The sequence below is a fragment of the Electrona antarctica genome (genome assembly GCF_951216825.1).
Source record: "Electrona antarctica genome assembly, chromosome: 19".
NCBI classification, from domain to species: Eukaryota; Metazoa; Chordata; class Actinopteri; order Myctophiformes; family Myctophidae; genus Electrona; species Electrona antarctica.
The window spans coordinates 8,486,453-8,509,360 of record NC_136800.1 but is presented as its reverse complement, the minus strand read 5'-3'; the positions used below and the strand labels follow the sequence as shown (position 1 = coordinate 8,509,360).

Sequence of the window (22,908 nt, the reverse complement as noted above, 5' to 3'; positions counted from 1 at the left end):
AATAGCATGCTCGGTTCCTTAACGAGTCCTTCTTTCACGATTCCTATAACTATAATTGCCGCTGATTGCCATGGCACCAGCTAATCCTTTTCAAATAAACAAATAAACAGTCAATCAATCAATCAATCAGATGGGGGGGTATATCTCCACACTGGCCTGGGAATGCCTCGGGATCCCCCAGGAGGAAGTTGTTAATGTTGCTCTGGAAAGGGAAGACTGGAAATCTCTTTTGGAACTGTTACCCCCATGACCCGATTCCGGATAAGCGGATGGATGGATAAATGAATCAATCAATCAATCAACCTAAATGTTGCGATGGTGACAGCCCTATACTACCAACCTGAGGAAGAGCATGTCGTCGGAGTAGAGTCCGTTGATGACGCCGCTCTCCTTCTCCAGTGCCAGCATGCTGATGTGCAACTTCCTGGAGTTCAGGAAGTCCAGCACCACCTTGATGATCTCCACCTCCTTCACGTTGATGGTTTCTTCCGCTGTCATGGCGACGACGGGCTGCCAGAGGGGGGCAAACACAAAACAAAGTGAAAACAGCCCCTCGTCGGGGGAACAGCAGGACAAGTCCAACGCTGGTGGAATTATAACCACACACACAGACAGAGTCACAAGAAGTTTAGTCAACTTCCTGGCTGCTGTGGTGGAAATAACACAGTGGCACTTTGTGTTGTACATACATTTCAGGTGTATATGCTTGTATGTTGAGCAGGTTCCATTATACACTTAGATCCATGTAGCAAATGCCCATAATAGTAACAACAACAACAATAATATTGGCCCGCAGTAGCTCAGGGGTATAGAGTGCTAGGGGTAGAGGGGCCTGATGTGGTTCCCAGTTCAATCCCAGGCTCCCCCAGAATTAGTGTTAAAGTGTCCTTGAGCAAGACACTGAACCCCTAATGGCTCCCGATGTGCAGTTTGGTGCCTTGCATGGTTTCCTCCGCAATCGGTGTATGAATGTGTGTGTGAATGGGTGAATGTAATGCACAATCTACCTGTATGTAAAGCGCTTTGGATAAAAGCGCTATATACATTTACCATTTACCAAGTAATATTAAACATACAATTAAAATTCCTTCATTTTAAGTTGATCTCTTTCATCTTTAATCTTTAAATTGTCTCTTTAAAGAAACAATTCAAAGGAAAGGGAATTAATATATCAGCCTTAACTTTCAGTTAATCTGTTGTAATCCGCAAATCCACAGACGGCCCACACGCCACACAAGCACTTTCACTCAGCATGAATGAACCCGAGGTAATTTATTGTGTGTGCTTTCACTGTACAGTACTGTAAATAAATCATCAACAAAGTCAGACACACACACACACACACACACACACACTGGAATGTGCCTCGATCATCATTCATCACCAGAGCACAGTGCAGGGGTCAGCAGCACTTCAATTTTGGAGATAATCCAATCACATGCTAAACAACAGTGATTATACAATATCATGTGTTTTAATTACGCAGGCAGGGATGATGACACAGCCAAGCTGTCAAACCAACTGATGCCACACAATTTGCTGCAGCTCCCAGCCAGGGAGGGAGAGGGGGTTTACAACTATAATAACTGTAACTAACTAGTATATCACATTGTAACAGAGTAATACATTCACTCTTGGTGCACTAAACGTTACAACAACTGTGGTTGCTATTGGTTTGTTGACAGAAAACAGCCACCCTCATGAATCATGATACGAAGCAGCAGCCATCCTCCTCCTGCTGCTGTTGCTGCTGATCTAGCAGTATGGTGATGGGGGAGTTCAATAACAAGTTAACGACACCTTCTTAAACCGGTCAACTGATCAATATTAACCTTGATCACACACACACCCTCCCATTAGACAGAAACACCGCAGCCTTTGCTGCTACTAAAGCTATAGCTAGCGATGGCACTGCAACTGCTGTGGTCTGTGTGAGTGTGACACAAGCATAAGGAGCTTACAGTACTGTTGTAATGTAGCTACTTGTTAGCTTTGCCATAGATACAGATAGGCTAGATAGCGAAAGGATAGCGTCTGGATTAACCCAACGCAGAGCGGGCGGTTATTAGGCAGAGATCACGCCGAGCCAGCCAATTTGACAGATTGTTTGTTTATGCAGAAGAGCAGACAGTGACAGGCCGAGAAAGAGAAGATATCACGCATCTCTCTCTCTCTCTCCAGTCCAGATCCGCTACTATAGCAGTGGTTGGTGGACGGACGGACGGGCGGGGTGCTCTAGCTGCTTTCCCACGCACCGTCCGTGCGCCACATTTATTTTTACAACACAACACTTCTGATGATGTGATGAACTGAACACTCACCTGATCTTAAAAACACATGGGCTGCGGATGAGGTCCAGGAGCGGTGGTTGTGGTTGTGTGTAAGCAACACACACTGTCACTTGCAATGTATTCCTCCTCGTCCTCCCTTGGTTTGTAGAATGTAGACAGCCTGGCTGTGTGTGTCTGTGCTCCCCCAGCCTCTGTGGTGTGTGTGTGCTGTGCTGTCTCCTCCTTGTTCTGCCTCCCACTGCACTGTGCTACCCTGTCCCTACAGCACCAGTCCCCGGCTGACTGTCAAAACTGTAACTGTCACGATATTAAAATTGAAGTTAACGATTAATTGTCATAATTTGTCACTCAAATAATTATTTTTGGCAATTGGCATTGATTGAATATTGGAACATATCAATACAAAATATTAAATTATGTCATTTCTCTTTGCCTTTTAGGCTTCGTAATTGATAATTGCACAGCTATAGGGCACTTGTGCCAAATAACTTAAATATGCAAAAATGCACAAATTATTGACATTTAATATAATGTTATACATGTAATAAATTGTAATATCCTATAGACTATATGTGCACATTTTTCAACATGGAAACAATTATGCAAAAATAATTGCGATTATGTCAAATAATAGTGACAGGTCTATAGTCAAAATGACTGCCTACATCACTCTGGAAAGTGGTTGTCAATCTGTGGGTCGGGAGCCGGACCCCCAGGGAGGGTGGGGTCCCCAGTTCACAGCTGTGACAATTTAATGGCTTATTAAACTGGTCAAATTGTCAAATAATAAAAGAAAGAAAAAAAGGTTCACAAGCTGACCTCCATATTAGTAGTTCAAATAATATTATTTTTTTATGATATTATAATATCATATTTATTATTCAGAAATGGGTCACATTTACTTTTCTTATGTTTTTGGTCCTGTACGTGTTATTTTAATCAAGTAAAATTTTGAATGCAGAACTGTTATTTAAAAATTAAAGATATCCGAAGTACCAAAAACCAGTTCCATCACTGGTTTACACCCATGCACCAATTACAACATATTGCCTAGGCTATAGCTGTCATTAACATTCATCATCCAAGCCAGAATTCACAGTGATGATGACGATAATAATTATGTTATGGCCTGTGCTTTAAATCTAGTTAACTCAATCAATCAATCATTAATCAATCAGTCAATCAATCAATCAATCAATCAATCAATCAATCAATCAATCAATCAATCAATCAATCATCAGGCAAACTTTTCTGGAATATGGGAATAGCAGTAAAGGTTGCAATTCAAATAGAATAGAATAAAATATGTATATTATTAACTTCTTTGTCTCCAGGATATTTAGGATAGGTTTTTAAATACCCCTCATTACCATTAGAACAGTGGTTCCCCAAATGTTTCATGCCAAGAACCCCCAAATCGACATGTATTAGCCTGCAGACCCCCATGTGAAAAGCTATGCCAAGGACCCCCATGAGAGAAGATTTTTACGGCTCTAGGTAGCAGTGATTCTCAACCATTTTAATTTAAAGGACCCCCAGTTTGGCATGCATTAGGCTACGGACCCCCATTTAATGGCATTCCTATCTCTGGGACGCCTAATTTATATTGTTAAACCACACTGTTAATTTAACTCAGAGTTACAGACCCATAAGGGTCCATTTGGTTCCTAACTATAGAGATCCCCTGGAACTCCCTCAAGTACCCTATAGGGGTCCCCGGACTCCACTTTGAGAACCAATGACCTAGAAGAGATTCATGACCGACACCACATTACTGTTGATAGTTGGCATTTTAATAGAGATCAAAGCAATAAAAAAACCATAAATACAGTACATGAACAACTGAGCATTTTAGTGAATTGAAAGACAAATTCAGAATACAAAATAAAATAAGACTTCTCATAATAGACTATGCTGCATTGGACAACTCCATCCTGTTTAATACTGGCTACACACAATTGCTCTCAACACGACGTCTCCTTTTGCATAAAACCCTCCATATATGAAATGTGAAAAATACTTTCATATGACAAAATATATCTGTACAGTGTGAAAACACTGAAAAGTAAAACTATGATTTCATTTGCGGGGTTTAAAAAAAATCAATCATAAAAAAATGATTAAAAGTATAAACTCATTATGGCAGCCCTGGAAACATGGCTGCGTGTATCTTTGTGTACACTGTTCACTCAAAGCTATAGCGGGTTGGTGGCAGTGGTGGAAAGTATAACTAAGTACACGTACTCATGTGCTTAAGTACAAACTTCACTGGAGTATTTCCATTTTTCTATATTTTTACTCATCTCAGAGGCATGTTGTACTTTTTACTCAAATACAAATATTTGAAAACCTTCGTTACTGTTGCTTTGTAGATAAACTTTGGATATTTGAAAATATAGCAACCAGCAGGTTGCTTTTTTCATTTTAGACATACTTATGATAACTTGTGAAACAGGACATTTTGGACAGGACAAGTTGATGCCAATACTTTTGTATTTTTACTCAAGTACATTTGTATTACCGGACTTTTACTCGTAACAGAGTATTTCTGCATTGCGGTACTGATACGTTGTACTAAATGTGAGTACTTTTTCCACCACTGGTTGGGGGGTGGGGGGGCTATGAAGTGCTATCATAGGTTAGTTTAGACCTTGTATTTACAATATGTGGGCTACTTTAAGCGTAACCGGAATCTATCATTTAAGACAATATCCACAGTAAAGTGACATGTTAATACACTGGTTCGCAACCTTTTTTTTACTTTCACGGACCCCCAGTATGATATGCATTAGGCCACAGACCCCCATTTGATAAAACATTTTATCTCTGCATGGGAACCCAATCTACACTGTATAAACTCCTCAGCGTTCATTGAACTCTGAGAGGGTCTCTCGGAGTTACAGACCCATAAGAGTCTATTTGGTTCTTTAACTATCACATCCTTTTGGGAGTCGGGACCACCTGGAACCCTCTTCAGGACACCTGGGGTGGGACCCCCAGGAACCCACTTCAGGAAGGACAACCATTGGGGTGGGACCCCCTGGAACCCACTTCAGGACATCCATGGGGTGGGACCCCCTGGAACCCACTTCAGGACACCCATTGGGGTGGGACCCCCTGGAACCCACTTCAGGACATCCATGGGGTGGGACCCCCTGGAACCCACTTCAGGAAGGACAACCATTGGGGTGGGACCCCCTGGAACCCACTTCAGGACATCCATGGGGTGGGACCCCCTGGAACCCACTTCAGGACACCCATTGGGGTGGGACCCCCTGGAACCCACTTCAGGACACCTGGGGTTGGACCCCCTGGAACCCACTTCAGGACACCTGGGGTGGGACCCCCTGGAACCCACTTCGTGACACCTGGGGTGGGACCCCCTGGAACCCACTTCAGGACACCTGGGGTGGGACCCCTTGGAACCCACTTCAGGACACCTGGGGTGGGACCCCCTGGAACCCACTTCGTGACACCTGGGGGTCCCCGGAGCTAGCCCACATTGAGACCCACTGTGTTAATAAACGTGTAATTACCAAATGTGTTACGTCAACAGTGACTATTAAGACTGACTGCACAGACTGATGGCACGGGGTGTGAGTTGATCTCCTAATCTACAGCTGACAACAGACCCATCAATGACACTGTTTGTTGAGTGATCGCACGTCTTGCATCTGTAAGTACGATTAAAAACGCCCCCCACATTATTACAATAAATGTACAGTATGAAGAATAGATTCATAATAAACAAAAAAGCTGACGCAATAGCAATTATATACAAACTAAATTAACTTAAAGACAATAAAGTATATGTTTCTTTCCATAAAATGTCTTTCAAGCATTTCATCTTTTTTTTAAGACCTCCAAAGCAATTATATCAAAATGAAAATAAATTAAAAAGAGTCAGTTGCAGGTGCTCTCCAGGAAGGTAGATGAGTGATGATGATCATCGTCGTATAACACTTACTGAAGTGGTGATCGATATCTGAGGTATTGTCCTCGCTCTCTTGGCACTTCACTATTCACACACATTATTACACAAAGATCAACCGCTCCAATCAGTGACTCAGGCCCCTTTTACACGAGAACGGTTTCCATAGAATACGGCAAAATAATCGTTTGCGAGGGTCCGTTTAGACGTTTTCGAGGGTTGGAAACAGACCAAAGTGAAAACTCCTTCCACAGTGGAAATCTTTGAAAACGCTCCCTCCGCCTGGCGTCTCAATGTAAACGGGCAACACGATGAATCCGCAAAACGCGTGACGTTATGGCTCACGTCGCCGAGCCGCTGCATTGGTGAATGTACACCATGATGTAAACAAACAGCCTTGTGACAGGAAATATAACTGGTTCTAGTATACGCATGCGTGCCTGGTCTATCTGGCAGTGCGTCACCGACACCTAGCCACGTGGCATGCACACTACAGCATGTTAAATCGCTGTTGCGTCTCCGTGTAAACACTGATTAAAAAGTGAGAACGCAACGGGACTTTGCCGTTTTCTCTGTGGAGAACGTTGCCGTGTAAAAGTGGCCTCAAAGGGGAAGGTTAGGAGGCACATGCCTGGCCTACACCAATCAAGCTGTCATTCAGAAATTGACTGCCTCGAATTGACTCCTCCCGTCACTTATTTTTCTTCTTCTTCTTCTCCTTCACCCAGCTGATGGCTTCACAGATGGTCATGTGGAGCACAAGGTAGCAGGGGAAGTGGGGGGCAGTTAAGGGTTAAAAGTGTCTTGCTCAGAGACACTTGGACACACACTTCAGGGGCCGGGGCAGAACCAGTGACCTTATACCATACCACTCTCTGCCCCTCAGCTACTGCTGTCCCAGAAATGTTAGGGACAGCCTTATTTATCTCCTGCATCACGCGGCAGGCAGACTTCTCAACAGGCTTTCAAACACGCACTTCGCTTCGATATGAAACGGAACGACGCATAAGGCCACACACGATCAACATGGCGAAACCAATCTCTTAGAGGAGTGACATTCAGTGCTTCAGTGGTCCATCTAGGTAAGGCATTAGCCCGTATCTGCTTTCATTCATTTATCATTTTGACATTTTTTTTGGCACACAAGAAGATGGACGCGAGCTGACAAACGCACGCACGCACGCACAAACACACACACAGCCTCACACACGTACACAGTACACACGTGCTCCATTTAAATAGCCCAGGGTCTCACTGTCACACAGTCCTGTAGCATAGCAGCAATGTCCCCAAGGCCCTTTAGTTGTCATTGTCATTAATGTTCTACATTCCAGTTGTACGTTTTGTCAGCAGGGTCAGGTGTCCCTTTAATAAAAAGAAGGAAAAAAAACAAAGAAAAGAAAAAGTAAAAAAATCAATATCCACAAATTCCTCCGTGTCAGTTCCAGACGAGGGCGGGGCGGTCACGTCCGCCACCCGACAAGAGCCTCTCGAACGTGACACTACTTTGGCTGCGGTTTCTTGGGCGCGGTTCCCTGCTTCTTGGTCTGCCACAGGTGGCTGGCGATGGTGATGGCGTCCACACTGGCGGACATGGTCTTGGCCGGGATGATGCTGAACTGCTTCCTGTCCGAGTTGTACTTGTAGAGGCCCTCCACCATCTTGGGCGTGATGCTCTTGGGCCCGATGCCCGCCAGCTTGGCGATGTCCTCCGTCTCGGGGCAGTACGCGTACACCGAGCGGAACTGGCAGCCGGCGTCGCGGAACAACACCAGGAAGTTGTTGGCCTCCGACTTCTCCATTTCCTAGCGGTAAAGAGTACGGGGGAAAAGGGGGCGGGAAGGTGGGTGTGGTTTTGGTAAATCAGCTTCAACGTATTCATGTTGTTGTAAACATGCACTGACATAAGCATGCACACACGTGCGCACGCACTCTCACACACACGCACATGCACGCACACACAAAACGTACATCCAGTATCTTGTTCTTCTGCCCTTCGTTGACCTTGCCAGCCAGGCAGCAATGGGCTAGAGCATTCTGGATGATGTGCTTGTTAGACTTTGCACTCGGCTCCTTGTATAGTTTAGGCCCTGAAGAATGAAGAATGAACAAAGGGTTTGCAGTCAGACACAGCGGGAATACATGAGACAGGCAGAATCCTTTTGTGACACTGAAATATCCTAACGTCAAAGAATGTCTGAGCTGGAGAATTTCGTGTTGCATTGCAACAAAACATATATAACATAATTGTGCCATATTTTACATCCACTGTCCTTAAAGCGTTTTGATGCGATTGTGCGGATTTCCACAACAAACCGCTCCGCTGCCATAGAAAACCATTGCACAACGACGGCCACGTACAGTAGGCAGAATCAATGTTAGGTGTGTCCATAAACTTATTTTATTTTACACTTCATCGTACATTGCTCATCGTATGCAAATGTTTGAAAAGTTTGAAAATTTATATTTTCAGAGTAACATTTTGACAGCCGTGCCCAGTTAGATACCTGTGTGTTGGAGGGGGTGGAGTTACCTGTGTAGTGTGTACCCTGTGTTGGAGTTAGGAGGGGTGGAGTTACCTGTGTATTTGTGTTGGAGAGCGTGGAGTAATGCTGCATTCACATGGGATCAGGCAAGCGGTAGACGGCAAACCGGAAGTCATTGTAGTGGACGGGAGCAGGACGGTAAACGGAACAGGACGGCACGGCAGCCAGAACCGGTGACGGTAACGGCAGACGGCGTCAATGTTAAAATATTTAATCTTTTTACCGTTCCGTGCCGTCCATCAGGTTTTGCCGTTTGCTGTCTACCGCTTGCCTGATTCCATGTGAATGCAGCATTATCTGAGTATTTGTGTTGGAGGGGGTGGATTTACCTGTGTATTCCGTGTTGGAGGGGGTGGAGTTACCTGTGTATTTGTGTTGGAGGGGGTGGAGTTACCTGTGTATTCCGTGTTGGAGGGGGTGGAGTTACCTGTGCATTCTGTGTTGGAGGGGGTGGAGTTAGGAGGGGGTGGAGTTACCTGTGTATTCCGTGTTGGAGGGGGTGGAGTTAGGAGGGGGTGGAGTTAGGAGGGGGTGGAGTTACCTGTGTATTCTGTGTTGGAGGGGGTGGATGAAGTAGTGGACTCGTTCTCCCAGTCCTTCTCTCCGTTCCGACTGCCAGCCGACGGGCATGAGGAGAAGCCCTCTGCAGAATCTGGCCTGTGCACACACACACAACCCATACACGCACGAAAGAACAACATTAAACACGAGAGACACATACAGCATAGAATAGAGGACCCCGGAGCATGCAGGACGTGAAGACAATTTACGGCACAAACATGCACACACATACACATACAGAAGAAAGGAAAAAAAAAAGGTCAGAAGCAGTGGCACAATTCTCCCAACCCCTGCATGTCCTCTCGCATCACGTCACAGCACACATCTCTGTGACTGAGCAGCGACAAGCAGGGTCGCAATTATCAGCCAAGCAAAGCAAACTCCCCAGAACTATGTCATCATTATGCCTATGGAGAGAGGCAAGCTGTAGTAGCTACTAGCTAGTACTATTAACTATAGAGAGCCAAGCTGTAGTAGTAGCTACTAGTCTAGAGGCAAACGAAAAGCAAAGCAACTACTGTAAGCAGAGGGAGGATAGCATAGAGTAGCTACTAGCTAGCGCAGAGAACCTAGCACAGAGCCGTGTGAGAGTATATCGTTGCTGTCGGGCGGAAGCCTCTTATCTCCATATACCACGTTTTTGTGTTTTTTCTTTCCCCGGAAATTACTTGATCATTACTTGATCACACTACAGCGCCGCACAAAAGTGTCAAAAGTGCTTTTTCTACTTTTGAATGTGACTCCTGAGAAGTAACAGTTTTGGACACATGAGGTTTCCATCCGACAGACACGACGCTATTAGAAGTGTATAATACAGAAGGTTCCAGAAGGGAGCTAGGGCAGAAAGCTGTTAGAGGTTTATAATACAGAAGGTTCCAGAAGGGAGCTAGGGCAGAAAGCTGTTAGAGGTTTATAATACAGAAGGTTCCAGAAGGGAGCTGGGGCAGAAAGCTGTTAGAGGTTTATAATACAGAAGGTTCCAGAAGGGAGCTGGGGCAGAAAGCTGTTAGAGGTTTATAATACAGAAGGTTCCAGAAGGGAGCTAGGGCAGAAAGCATAAAGAACACACCAAGCCAGGGAGAACTTCAATGCAGAAGCCACGAATAGACTGAATTAATTATATTATTAACCACTTAAATACTACCTCAATACTTAGTAAACTTGACCTGAGTTGGCTCTTTCTTTTTTTTGGTCCACTCTTTTCCCCCTCTACACACCAAATCATTACCGTTACCATTATCGTTACCCAGAATAGGGATGCTAGGGTTCAAGTTCTTTACGTAATCGGTCAAATTACGACTTTTGTCGCCACATAGCTGTGACGCAACCATCACAATGTGTTTTTCTTTTTAATCCCATATTGGTCTGCCTCAAGGAAATAGATTGGTAAATGAATCAAAGTTCTTTTGCATGAGAGTAAATATACAGTACTGCATATATTTACAATAAGCGTAATGAGACCATTACGTATCCGCTGTGTTCTATGTTTTGTGTCCTCACTGTACTAACCTTCCCTTTCGCTCTTTGGGAGGGCTTAGGAAAAACGAGATATGACCAGAGGCTACTTTAGTGCCTCTGTGGGTGACATGCAGAATGGAGGAAAAGAACCAGACAGACAGAGAGACAGGAGTCAAACAGGAGCGATGCATAGTAGTACAGTATGAGCCTGACAGGGATAGAAAGTGATCATTTCAAAACAAGTACAATTAACCTTAAACAGACAACAAACAAACTGATAGTGATACGACCTCTTCTCGCCCTTAAGCCCATGACCCACCTAATTCCAACACACTTCGCTAGTTTGGGATGGCTCAGGGTAGAAGACAGGGTTAGGCTTAGTTTGGGATGGCTCAGGGTAGAAGACAAGGTTTAGTTTGGGATGGCTCAGGGTAGAAGACAAGGTTTAGTTTGGGATGGCTCAGGGTAGAAGACAGGGTTTAGTTTGGGATGGCTCAGGGTAGAAGACAAGGTTTAGTTTGGGATGGCTCAGGGTAGAAGACAGGGTTAGGTTTAGTTTGGGATGGCTCAGGGTAGAAGACAGGGTTAGGTTTAGTTTGGGATGGCTCAGGGTAGAAGACAGGGTTAGGCTTAGTTTGGGATGGCTCAGGGTAGAAGACAGGGTTAGGTTTAGTTTGGGATGGCTCAGGGTAGAAGACAGGGTTAGGTTTAGTTTGGGATGGCTCAGGGTAGAAGACAGGGTTAGGCTTAGTTTGGGATGGCTCAGGGTAGAAGACAGGGTTAGGTTTAGTTTGGGATGGCTCAGGGTAGAAGACAGGGTTAGGTTTAGTTTGGGATGGCTCAGGGTAGAAGACAGGGTTAGGTTTAGTTTGGGATGGCTCAGGGTAGAAGACAGGGTTAGTTTGGGATGGCTCAGGGTAGAAGACAGGGTTAGTTTGGGATGGCTCAGGGTAGAAGACAGGGTTAGGTTTAGTTTGGGATGGCTCAGGGTAGAAGACAGGGTTAAGCAAATATCACAGTAGAACAAACGTCACCGCTACCAGAATGTGGAATGCGTTCACTGCTTTTATTAGCCAACGGCGAGGTGGGTGAAGAAGGACATTTAAGACTAATTAATTTATACCCTGGCCTGTAGTGAGATGGCGTCATTTGCCGAAAAGGACCGCTCAGTTTGTAGATCAGTTATTTTCAGCTGTGCTATGGAGTATAGCAGCTTTAGCATTGAGTCAGTGTGAGAGTCAGTGTACCTGGGAGTCCTCCTGTTGTCTGGATGGTTGCTGTCATTGTCAGCCAGGTTGAGGGAGGCCAAGGACACACTGGAGACTGAGAACCCTCTGGGACGCACCCCTGCACCAAAACATACACAGAGCAGAAGACATTGATGTGTAACTGTCACACAGCTGTATGGTTGTGTGCGTGTGCGCGTGTGCGTGTGCGTGTGCGCGTGCGTGTGCGCGCGTGCGTGCGTGCGTGCGTGCGTGTGTGCGCGTGCGTGCGTGCGTGTCTTACCTGTCGCTCGGACAGGGGGCTTGGGAGACTCCATGACGTCCCTGTGGATGGATTTGGGGCGTGGCTTCTTCTTGAGGCTCCCGGGGCGGGGTTTGATGATGTCGTCCATGTCCTCCATCAGCTTGAGCTGCTTCCTCCTCAGATACTCGTTCTTGATGTAGTCTCTCCTCGCCTTCTCATCGTCCTTCTTCTGCTGCTCTTCCTCTGCTTTCAACCTAGACGGAGAAGACTCAAGATTATTATCTAAATTACAATTTATTATCTCAAGGAAACATTTAGGAAGATGCTCTATTTCAGAGTAACAACTGGGAGATCAGAGTAAATGGCGTGAACTCTAGTCATCCAAAGACAGTGAAACACATATTTAAGTCGAATAAGAGAATAATTAAGTGCTAATAACATACAGTATTTAACATTTGTGCTCAAGCAAACAGTATGGGTCTAGCTAAATAACATGTGGGAACAAGTAATCAACATGAATATGCATAATAAAACTAGTAATAAAAGTAGTAAAAAACGAATAGTAAATAAAAGAAGCAGCAAGTTGGGGCTGTTTTCATGTGTCACACTTTCCCAAATCTAACGAGGGTGTAAGATGTGTATTTTAGTTTAGTTGTCGAGCAAAACCTGTTTAGAGGTGCAAATTAGCCGTCAGACACAGACAGACAGACAGCTGAAGGAACGGAGACAGACAGACAGACAGACAGACAGACAGACAGACAGACAGACAGACCGTGCTGCCTCCTTCTTGTGCTCTTGCTCAGCCTCCTGCTGCTGCCTCTTCTCCTGGTTCTCCTTCTCTCTCCTCAGCCTCTTCTCCAGCAGAGCTGCTCTCTTGGCCGCCAGCTCCTCCTCTCCCTTCCCGTCGTCCTGGAGGGAGGAGAGCAAACACACAGGTCCACACATAGGTCAGACATTCCACAATGTTTAATGTGTCTTATCGCCGTAGTGCAGTGGTTTTCAAACCTTTTCATATCAAGGTCCATTATTTATTCGGCATTTGAGCCACGAACCACCATTTGATGAGATTTAAGCCCTATTCATACTCCAGTTTTAGGTGATAAGTTGACTACCGAAAACTACAACATGACGTCACGCTGCGATAATAAGCGACTCACCGCTCGGCGCTCACCCAAACACATCTCTGTTTTTACTAACCAGTGGTCACCTTATCACCTACAACAATGAATAGGGTTTTAGCCAAAACTTGGAATATTTTGTTGTCCACAATTCCATGATGTGGTACCATAGCAGAGATAACAGGCAAACATTGGTAAAAAAAAATAGAATAAAAAATAATCAATATTCTCTAATTGTGTATAATTCTTGTAAATTAAGTAATGCAGTTGTTTAACAATAATTTAACGATATGTGAGAGTATTGTGAGACGATATTGGCCTTCACTGATATTGTTATAGGCGTATAATTATTTGTCTTCTGATATATGGCGATATATGAATTTATTTTTTACAGGACATAATGCCCAAAAGATGGCAACGTGTTTAACGACATTTGAGAGATATAAGTAAACAATTATTTCTAATATTGGTATGGGCCCAAAAATCCACTCTGTTGGGCTCAACAAGAATAAGATTCATGTCCAAATTAGGCTGAGGCCTAACGCCTACATACTGTAGCAGCATTATGTGAACCATTTCAGCAGAAAATACTCTAATTTTATAGCAATTTGTTAGGAATGCAGAACCTATTCAGTTCACATGTAGGTTTAGAGTAGGACTCTAATGCCTGATTGGACTTGGTCGTCATTGCGTGCGGCAAAATTAGCAGATCTGCTATCTTCGTTGTGTGTCACTGGGTCACAACTGCATTTATTTCTCAATAAAGGTTCACACACATATATATATATATATATATATATATATATATATATGTATATATATATACACATATATATATACACACTACCGTAAATACCTTGCGCCAACACAGCTCTGACAGGCGCATTACTGAATGAAGCAATTCACTTAATGAAAAGTGATGCTGAGCTTAGTAACATTCTGCCCAAGAATAGGTCATCTCATCCGTTGTTGGCCTGCCATGGATGCACGCACACACACACTGATGCTAGTATCTACTGTACTGTATGATCAGCTCATGCTTCAGTAGACGCAGTGCTGCACGTCGTCATGTGTGCCAACCAAGCATGCACAGTAAGATCAGCCTTCTGTTGCTGCAACCCTGCTGGCTACAGATCCATGCGTGTAAGCTACATCGACTGTATTATTAATGAGCACTTAATGTATTGCTCTTAAATTGTTATCGAATTTGCAATTGCTCCACTGATCGTCTGACTGTTTGTGTTAATTTGGTCCAATTTGGGATCTCTCATCAGCCTGAGTTAACGGCATGAAAACACCATCTGGCAGACTGGAGACTAGTATGGATCAAGGGCTGTATAGAGAGGGGAAATAATGAAATATGGCAATACAGCAAGTACAGTAGCTCGCAGGGAACTGATACAGCACAAAATCTGCAATTTAGGCAGATTTATGTATCTGACAATGATTTAATGTATGTCACGCTCTCCGCAACCACCTTGGGCTGAAACACAGCCATGCACACATCTACGTTGGCAATGCATGTCACGCTATCCACCACCACTAGTCTAAACTAAGTACTGCACCCTGTCAATGCATGTCACGCTATCCACCACCACTAGTCTAAATTAAGTACTGCACCCTGTCAATCACCACGACAGAGATGATCAACCAAAATATTCATACATAAGATATTACATGACATGTATTAAATAAGCCAACGTAGATGTGTGCATGGTTAGACCAGTCATTAGTCCGACATCGACAACCTATATCTAACCCTAACCTAAACATAACCGCAAGCACGGGAGCAGCGCAGTTCGAGCGGTAGTCCGACCATTGTTTCCGCATGTCGGTCTGTTGGCCGGGTCTAATCTTAGTACGCATCCCGATTGAAGGACAGTGAGTGAGGCAGGTAAGTGAGGGCAGACAGGAGGAATGACCAGTAACAGAGGTGATGCTGAGACAGGACCCCAACCAAGGATGTTGCCATTATAAGCATTATGTAGCTAGAGCCCTGTTCTCTAGTTCTTCTAACGTACCTTGAAGAAGAAGCCGCAGCACATCTTCTGGTCGTCTGCGCCGGTTTCTCCGTCTCCTGCCGCAGACAGCGGCACCTCCACCAGGTCCTTCCTGCCCTGGTGGTCTTCACGGGCGCCGCCCGCCTGCGTCGCCCGACCGTCGCCGCCGCGGACCCCCTGACCGTCGGACACGGGTTGACGTAGCACCTCTGATGACCTCTTCGACTGCTCCGCCTCTCTCCTCGACTCCGTCGACTCCTGCCCGTCACCTTTGGTTGGTTCTTTGTCACTGGCGGCGACGGCCGGGGGAGAGCCGGAACTCTTCCCCGCTGGCCTTATCTCGTCCTTCTCCTTTCCTTGGCCGTCCTTGGCCTGTTGGTTCTGGTTCTGGTTCTGGTTCTGGGTCGACCCGGGCCTAGGGATGTCACGATCGTGAAACCTTAGTTGATGATTCATTGTCATACAATGATTGGGATAAATTCAACATTACTGTCATCATTTCATCCAGGTGTTTTTGAGGGGCGCTAGCCCCTCCAACGTCTGGCTTTCAGACATGGCGTCATGAGGCAGCCAAGTCTATGGACTTTTAGTGTTCATCCCCCAAGAATCACTTCACACAAGTGTGATTTTTATACAGATGAATGGCATTGGTTTTTTTGGTTAAAAAATGCAATCAGGCGATTATGTACGAGTTGTGACAGGCCTTACCCAGAGTACTCGTCATGGCCCAGGTAGGCGAAGGAGCAGGTCTGGTTCTGGCTGGGGGCGAAGCGCCTCAGCCTGGGCAGGCTGTCCACCGAGGTGGGGGTGTTGAGCATCCGGCTGAAGGGGGTGACCTTCAGGTCGTTGGGCCGTGGGGTCCGCGGGGTCCTGGCATGGAAGGAGGCCGGCCGCCGCTTGATGCCGCCGGGGGAGCGGTGGGGAGCGCGGGGCGAGCCGGAGGACGAGAGGATGGGAGACAGCGAGCCCACGGAGCCCCGGCCCGCTACGCTGCTGCTGCGCAGCTCTCTGAGCTGCCTGTAGAGGGAGACAAAGAACCACAGGCATTCCATAAGCACCAGTTCATGAATTACAATGTAGGCATTTCGCAGATGCGCTTTATCCAGAGCGACTTACAGTACGCAATGTAAACACATACATCCAATTTAGAGAGACATTGTAGTGTCTCAGTAATCTAGGATCACAGGTAAACCAAGAACCTATAGCATCAGTCTAAACAATATAATAAAATAAACAACAAATCTGTACATTTCCTTTATAGACTATAGGATGCCAGTTAAGCACATTAACCTACGTAGCATCTCCCTAAATAACAGGTCAATTGCTATGGGCTGAGGTGGAGTGTGAAGAGGAGAGTCTTCAGATTACGGTGGAAAAATGGAAGTGAATTCGAACTGCAATGGGGCGTTTGTTCCACAGTTTTGGGAGCCAGAAGGGAGAAGAGTCTGGGACGTGTGGATAATTTAACTGTGTGGTGAGGGAGATGGAGGAGGTATGACCCAGGACTGTAGCTACCTGTGTGGTGAGGGTGCAGGGGGGGGTATGACCCAGGACTGTAGTACCTGTGTGGTGAGGGAGCGGGGGGAGGTATGACCCAGGACTGTAGCTACCTGTGTGGTGAGGGAGCGGGGGGGAGGTATGACCCAGGACTGTAGCTACCTGTGTGGTGAGGGTGCAGGGGGAGGTATGACCCAGGACTGTAGCTACCTGTGTGGTGAGGGTGCAGGGGGGGGTATGACCCAGGACTGTAGTACCTGTGTGGTGAGGGAGCGGGGGGAGGTATGACCCAGGACTGTAGCTACCTGTGTGGTGAGGGTGCAGGGGGGGAGGTATGACCCAGGACTGTAGTACCTGTGTGGTGAGGGTGCAGGGGGAGGTATGACCCAGGACTGTAGCTACCTGTGTGGTGAGGGTGCAGGGGGGGGGGGGGGTATGACCCAGGACTGTAGCTACCTGTGTGGTGAGGGTACAGGGGGGGGGGGGGGGGGTATGACCCAGGACTGTAGCTACCTGTGTGGTGAGGGTGCAGGGGGAGGTATAACCCAGGAATGTAGCTACCTGTGTGGTGAGGGTGCAGGGGGAGGTATGACCCAGGACTGTAGCTACCTGTGTGGTGAGGGTGCAGGGGGAGGTATGACCCAGGACTGTAGCTACCTGTGTGGTGAGGGTGCAGGGGGGGGGGGGGGGGGGGTATGACCCAGGACTGTAGCTACCTGTGTGGTGAGGGTGCAGGGGGGGGGGGGGTATGACCCAGGACTGTAGCTACCTGTGTGGTGAGGGTGCAGGGGGAGGTATGACCCAGGACTGTAGCTACCTGTGTGGTGAGGGAGCAGGGGGAGGTATGACCCAGGACTGTAGCTACCTGTGTGGTGAGGGTGCAGGGGGAGGTATGACCCAGGACTGCTGCTGCTGATCCACTCTCATGGACATGATCTTCTCCTGCTGCTGGGCCAGCCTCTGCATCTCCGTCTGCAGGAAGCCCAGCGACGTGTTCAGCCTCTCTATGGAGCGCGTGTACTCTGTGAGGTCCACCTCGCCGCCGGGAGTCACACCTGGACACGACCCGCATCACGTTGATTAGTGTCTGACAGTGATTCCAAAACGTTTCAGGTCGAGACCCAAAAGAGAGATTAGACTTTTGCCCGGGACCCAAACTAGTAAAGTTGCAGGCTTGTAGATCGGCTATTTTCATTACTTGTTAATTCTTCTTCTTTTTTATTTATGTAATTTCTTATATTTGTTTGTTTGTTTTAAAATGTATACAATTATTTTACATTTGTTTGCGTTTCCTTTGCGTTCCTAATTCCTATGTACTGTATTAGTACCTGTAGTACCACTGCGTACAAGCACCTCCATTTTAGAAACGCCACGCTGGAGGATAGGGAAATACAAACATATCTATTTAGTTGCGTTCTCTATTGTATTCCTGTATAAGTCACCCACCTCCACCGTCCTCACAGGGGGATTTGGGCGCTGCACCGTCTGGCTTGCACCTCTCTGCCCGCGCCAGGCTGCCCCCTTCGCTGCTGCCCTCTATGGCGGGGGAGGGGGAGGAGGGCTCCTGTGCTGCCCCCTGCTGGCTGGGGCTGATGGGCGGAGTCACACCTTTCCTCCTCACCACGTTGAGGAAGGCCGTTCTGCCCATCTTCTGCCGATGGCGAGTGAAGGCTGCTTCCACCTGGCAGGCAAAGAGATGGGGAGGTAAAGAGATGAGTGAAGGCTGCTTTCACCTGGCAGGCAAAGAGATGGGGAGGTAAAGAGATGAGTGAAGGCTGCTTTCACCTGGCAGGCAAAGAGATGGGGTTTGGGGAGGTAAAGAGATGGCATTCATATCCTCAGCTGTAATACTACTAAACTATATTCCATCCATCTAGGGCTGCAACTAGCTATTATTGTCTTTGTGATGATTCTGTCGCTTACCTTTTCGATGAATAAAATACGTAAGTAAAAATTCTCATAGATCTTTTTAGAAACAACTAATCGATTAGTCTGATTAAGCTCCAGTTTGTGCTTAGTTGTGCATCGGTCTCGTGCACAAATACCACAAATAGCGCAACTACAAGCTCACAGCGTGTCGCACTCGCGTCATGACGCAAGTGGACCTGTTATTTTAACTTTTTGAAAATCAAACATTTCTATTATCAAATAATTGGACGAACTGTTGCAGCCCTGTATCCATCCATCCATCCATCCATTTACTCATCCCTCCCTCCTTGCCTTCTTCTTCTGGGCTTCGATGGCCCGTCGCTTCTCCTCCAGCTTCATCTTCAGGTGGACCATCTCAGAGGCCAGCAGGTGGGAGGGGTCTCTGGGGGAGGGCGTGGCCGGAGAAGGAGACGTGATTGGCAGTGGAGGACCAGAGACCTGGAGAGAGGGCAGGTTGGGTGTCAGGATCTTAAAATGGAATGTTGTGGCTTCAATGTGTACTGTATGTCAGACTTCAGCCTGTTAGTCATCTACAGCACTGGTTCTCAACCTTTTCAGACCACGATCCCCCAAAATAATTATAATTTGAACTAACAAGAAGTTGAGGCATGACATGACAAGGCTTGACTGGCGTCCTCAGAGGAGCCCTCCATCTTTGCGTCACATTTCCAATAGCCAAACTAAAAATGTAGATCAGCTATTTTCTAAATGTTTGCCTCTTTCTCATATTATTTGACAATAGTATAGTTTGTTGATTACCATTGATGCAATAAGGGTTCTTACATTGTCACTGGGGACCCACTGGGAGTATGATTTTGGGGACCCCGACCGACAGGAACATTATTGAGTTGTGCCTAACCACTCCAATGAAGAGCTATGTGTGTCCCTATGTATGTATGTCTCCATGTACAGTATATCTGTTTGAGTACGGACAGCTGCAATACCACTGGGTGACCTAAAGTGGCACTGTTGAGCAGCGTGGCTGTGTATGTGTCTCTATGTATGTCCCTATGTATTTATTTTATTTTAGCCAGCACACACACACCACACCACACCACACCACACCACACCATGCACACACACACACGCACACACACACACAAAAGGACACGGCACATGATGAGTGGGCTACCAACCTCGGGCGACATGGCTCTGTGGTGGTGGTGGTGGTGTGTGTACGGCATGTTGAGTTCGGAGCTCTCCGGCGTGGTTCCTCCGCTGCTGCTCCGTCCCTCCAGCTTCCGGAACTTCTGCTCGGCGAAGCTCGTCATGCGCACCAGGGCACTCACCCTCCCCCCGGAGCCCCCGGAGGACGAGGCAGGGCTGGCCGACTGTGACCTGGGCAGCATGGGCACGGAGCCGGGGGCACCTAGGGCTGTCACCGTCAGGACATTTTAGTTGGCGAATGATGATGACTGTCATACGAAAAGTTGCGATTAAGTAAGGGATACTATCTGGCTAGGTGGTCATTATCGGGAGATAATTCACCGACAGGGAGTTTAACCACCGAGGCGAAGCCGAGGTGGTTACACTCCCTGTATTAACATAAATGAATACATTGACCCAAAACACAACAAAAAAAGTATTCCATAAGTTTGCGCTGGCTGTGTCTGCAGCTGCAGGGCTGCAGCACAGTCGGAAAACAAGGAAGTGAGTTGATCAAATATAATCCATTTTCGGGTCCTGCTTCGTCTATTTCTCGCTCACATGTTTTCAAAAACATTTTTAAGAGCAATGTTTAGCTGTAAATGACATTGTGTGTCACTAGTGTGTGTGTGTTTACATGGCTGTCATGTTGGAAACAGCAGTAAATCAAGCGGGCGCAGACGCGCAGCTGGTGCTCAAAGGGTTTGATTAGGCAGCGGTCTGTTATACAGCGGAGCGGTCATTATCGACACATAATTCACCGCTGAATTAAGCGATTGACCAATCAGAATCAAGCATTCAACCAAGCCATGTAATAACCCATTATAATCTCTTAAAAACGGCAACGAAACATGAAGTGGACGGCTGTGCGTCCTTCTTTCGATTGGCTATGGCTGATCACATGACACACGCGTCGATGCAGTGCAAGGTATGTTGGGTTACAGGTGCATGAAGCCTTGTATTTATTTAGATAGATAGATAGATAGATAGATAGATAGATAGATAGATAGATAGATAGATAGAGTTTTTATTAAAGTGTCCTACATCATAAGATGCCCAGCCCGCACGGGCTTACAAGACACTCACAAACTTGTACATACATAATGATACATATACACAAAATACATAGACAGTTACTTATGGATACATCGTTCTCCAACGTAACTGCCATGCCTTCTCTATGAATTTTCCTAAAACAAAAACAATGACTGACCGCGTATGTATGTCTGTAATATGTCTGCCTGTCTGTCTGTACGAACAGCTGCAGTGGAGTTTAAACTTTGGGTTATAAGATAGCATTTCAAAATGTATTCAGTTACAGATGATCCACAAACAACTTGTTATAAATAAACTAAAACACGTGGCGCTAGATGATGCTGTAGTATGATCAAGTAGGGCATTGATTTACGAAAAATGTAAAGTTAAAATATGGAAATAAGAGGTTTCTGCCCGGCAACAACGTTTATGCAAATATGTTGTGAAAGGCCTACTACAGTAACTAACTCTCACCCTCATCTCCCCTCTCTCTGCCGGGGGTGTAGGCGTCTCCTCCCGTCCCGGGCGGCCGCTCCTGCTCCTCCTCCTCCACCCTAGTGTCCGGTATGGGACAGGACCGCGTGCTCATGGCCTCACAGTCGTGGTCTATGTCGGAGTAGTCTCTCAGAGAGGACGAGTCCTCGTCCAGGCTCTGGATGTCCTCGGTACGCACGTGGATGCCCGTGTCCACCTCCTCCGTGGAGGCCGAGTTGGGCTCGTGGTCGTGGTCGTCCAGCCTTAGCGCCTTAGCCGCCGCCGACGAACCCGGGTGGGGGTCCTCCTCTCCTCCTCCGCCGGCGCCCAGTCGGGCCCCCGCGGTGTCACCGCAGTCTGCTGTCGCAAGGTTATTATAGTTAACGAACTAAATAAAAACTAGAATATAACTAAATAAACTATAACTAACTTAACCCATTTTGGGCGGGAACCCCTTTTGGTGTTAGCATTATGTTATGCTTTAGCTATTGAAAAATAGCAGATCTACAAGCTCATAGCGCGCCACCGAGTGGTGCGCTACAAGCTTGTAGGTCTGCTATTTTTGAAAAAGCGAAGAACCACTGACATAGAAACATAGCTTTTTCAGAAAACTGTCAGGATGTAGAAGACATTTTTTGAATCTGATCTCAGGCCTAAATGGGTTAAACTGTATTGTGTGTAACTTCCAAAACGAACCAAAACAAACTGAAATTATTGTCAAAATTCCTTTCATTTTAGTTTATTTATAACAGTTTTGTGGATCATCTGTAACTGAATACATTTTGAAATGCTATCTTATAACCCAAAGTTTAAACTCCACTGGCTGCAGTGGCTGCCAGCAGTATTGCAGCTGTTGGTACAGACAGACAGACATACATACAGACATACATACGCGGTCAGTCATTGGAGCGGTTAAAGCACCACTCAAAAACTAAAACTAACACTAAAACTAATAAAAAAAACTAAACTAAAACTATTAGCATTTTCATCAAATGAAAACTAGCAAATCCGCTCTATCAATTAAACAAAATTAACACTAACTAAGTTATAAATATATATATATTAAAAAAAACCTAAAACTAAACTAAAATGAAAATTGTAAAACTATCCTAACCTTCCGTGGGGGGCTCTGCTCCGTGGAGGTAGAAGCAGCCGTCTTCGCCCCCCATCAGGCTCAGGCTGGCGTGAGGCCGCTCTTCCTCCGTCGTGTCATCATGGTGGATGATCTTCAGGGCCTCCTCGATGCTCGGGGGCGTTGACGGGCTGACCGCGTGGTGACCGCTGTGGTGGTTGTTGCTGTCTGGGAGGACTCCATTGGGGTACCTGGAGAGGTGTGTGGAGTGGACAAATGGCCTGTTGTGAACTCTTAGTTCTTTTTAAAAGAAAGCTAAAAACCTATGTGTTTACTGCTGCCTTTTATTGATTGTTTTTCCTTTTCCTCCCCCCCCCTTT

The 22,908-nt window shown here is 46.3% G+C and overlaps 2 protein-coding genes across 2 annotated transcripts in view; both read right to left on the bottom strand.

Moving 5' to 3' along the window:
* wdr47a (WD repeat domain 47a) overlaps positions 1–2,504 on the bottom strand; it is a 31,423-nt gene extending 28,919 nt beyond the window's left edge. The window contains exons 1-2 of the mRNA XM_079529450.1: positions 2,322–2,504; positions 341–510 (exon numbers count right to left, since the gene is read on the bottom strand). Coding sequence (XP_079385576.1) covers positions 341–498 — 158 coding nt within the window. The 5' untranslated portion in view covers positions 499–510; positions 2,322–2,504. The remainder of the gene's footprint in view (positions 1–340; positions 511–2,321) is intronic.
* Positions 2,505–4,068: 1,564 nt separating this feature from the next.
* The window catches only part of camsap2b (calmodulin regulated spectrin-associated protein family, member 2b), a 65,834-nt gene continuing 46,994 nt past the window's right edge, over positions 4,069–22,908 (bottom strand). Inside the window, exons 11-24 of the mRNA XM_079530346.1 lie at positions 22,571–22,779; positions 21,457–21,816; positions 19,938–20,176; positions 19,093–19,239; positions 18,319–18,553; positions 17,738–17,927; positions 16,084–16,392; positions 15,397–15,790; positions 13,030–13,166; positions 12,297–12,511; positions 12,035–12,134; positions 9,310–9,425; positions 8,194–8,312; positions 4,069–8,027 (exon numbers count right to left, since the gene is read on the bottom strand). Coding sequence (XP_079386472.1) covers positions 7,725–8,027; positions 8,194–8,312; positions 9,310–9,425; positions 12,035–12,134; positions 12,297–12,511; positions 13,030–13,166; positions 15,397–15,790; positions 16,084–16,392; positions 17,738–17,927; positions 18,319–18,553; positions 19,093–19,239; positions 19,938–20,176; positions 21,457–21,816; positions 22,571–22,779 — 3,073 coding nt within the window. The 3' untranslated portion in view covers positions 4,069–7,724. The remainder of the gene's footprint in view (positions 8,028–8,193; positions 8,313–9,309; positions 9,426–12,034; positions 12,135–12,296; positions 12,512–13,029; positions 13,167–15,396; positions 15,791–16,083; positions 16,393–17,737; positions 17,928–18,318; positions 18,554–19,092; positions 19,240–19,937; positions 20,177–21,456; positions 21,817–22,570; positions 22,780–22,908) is intronic.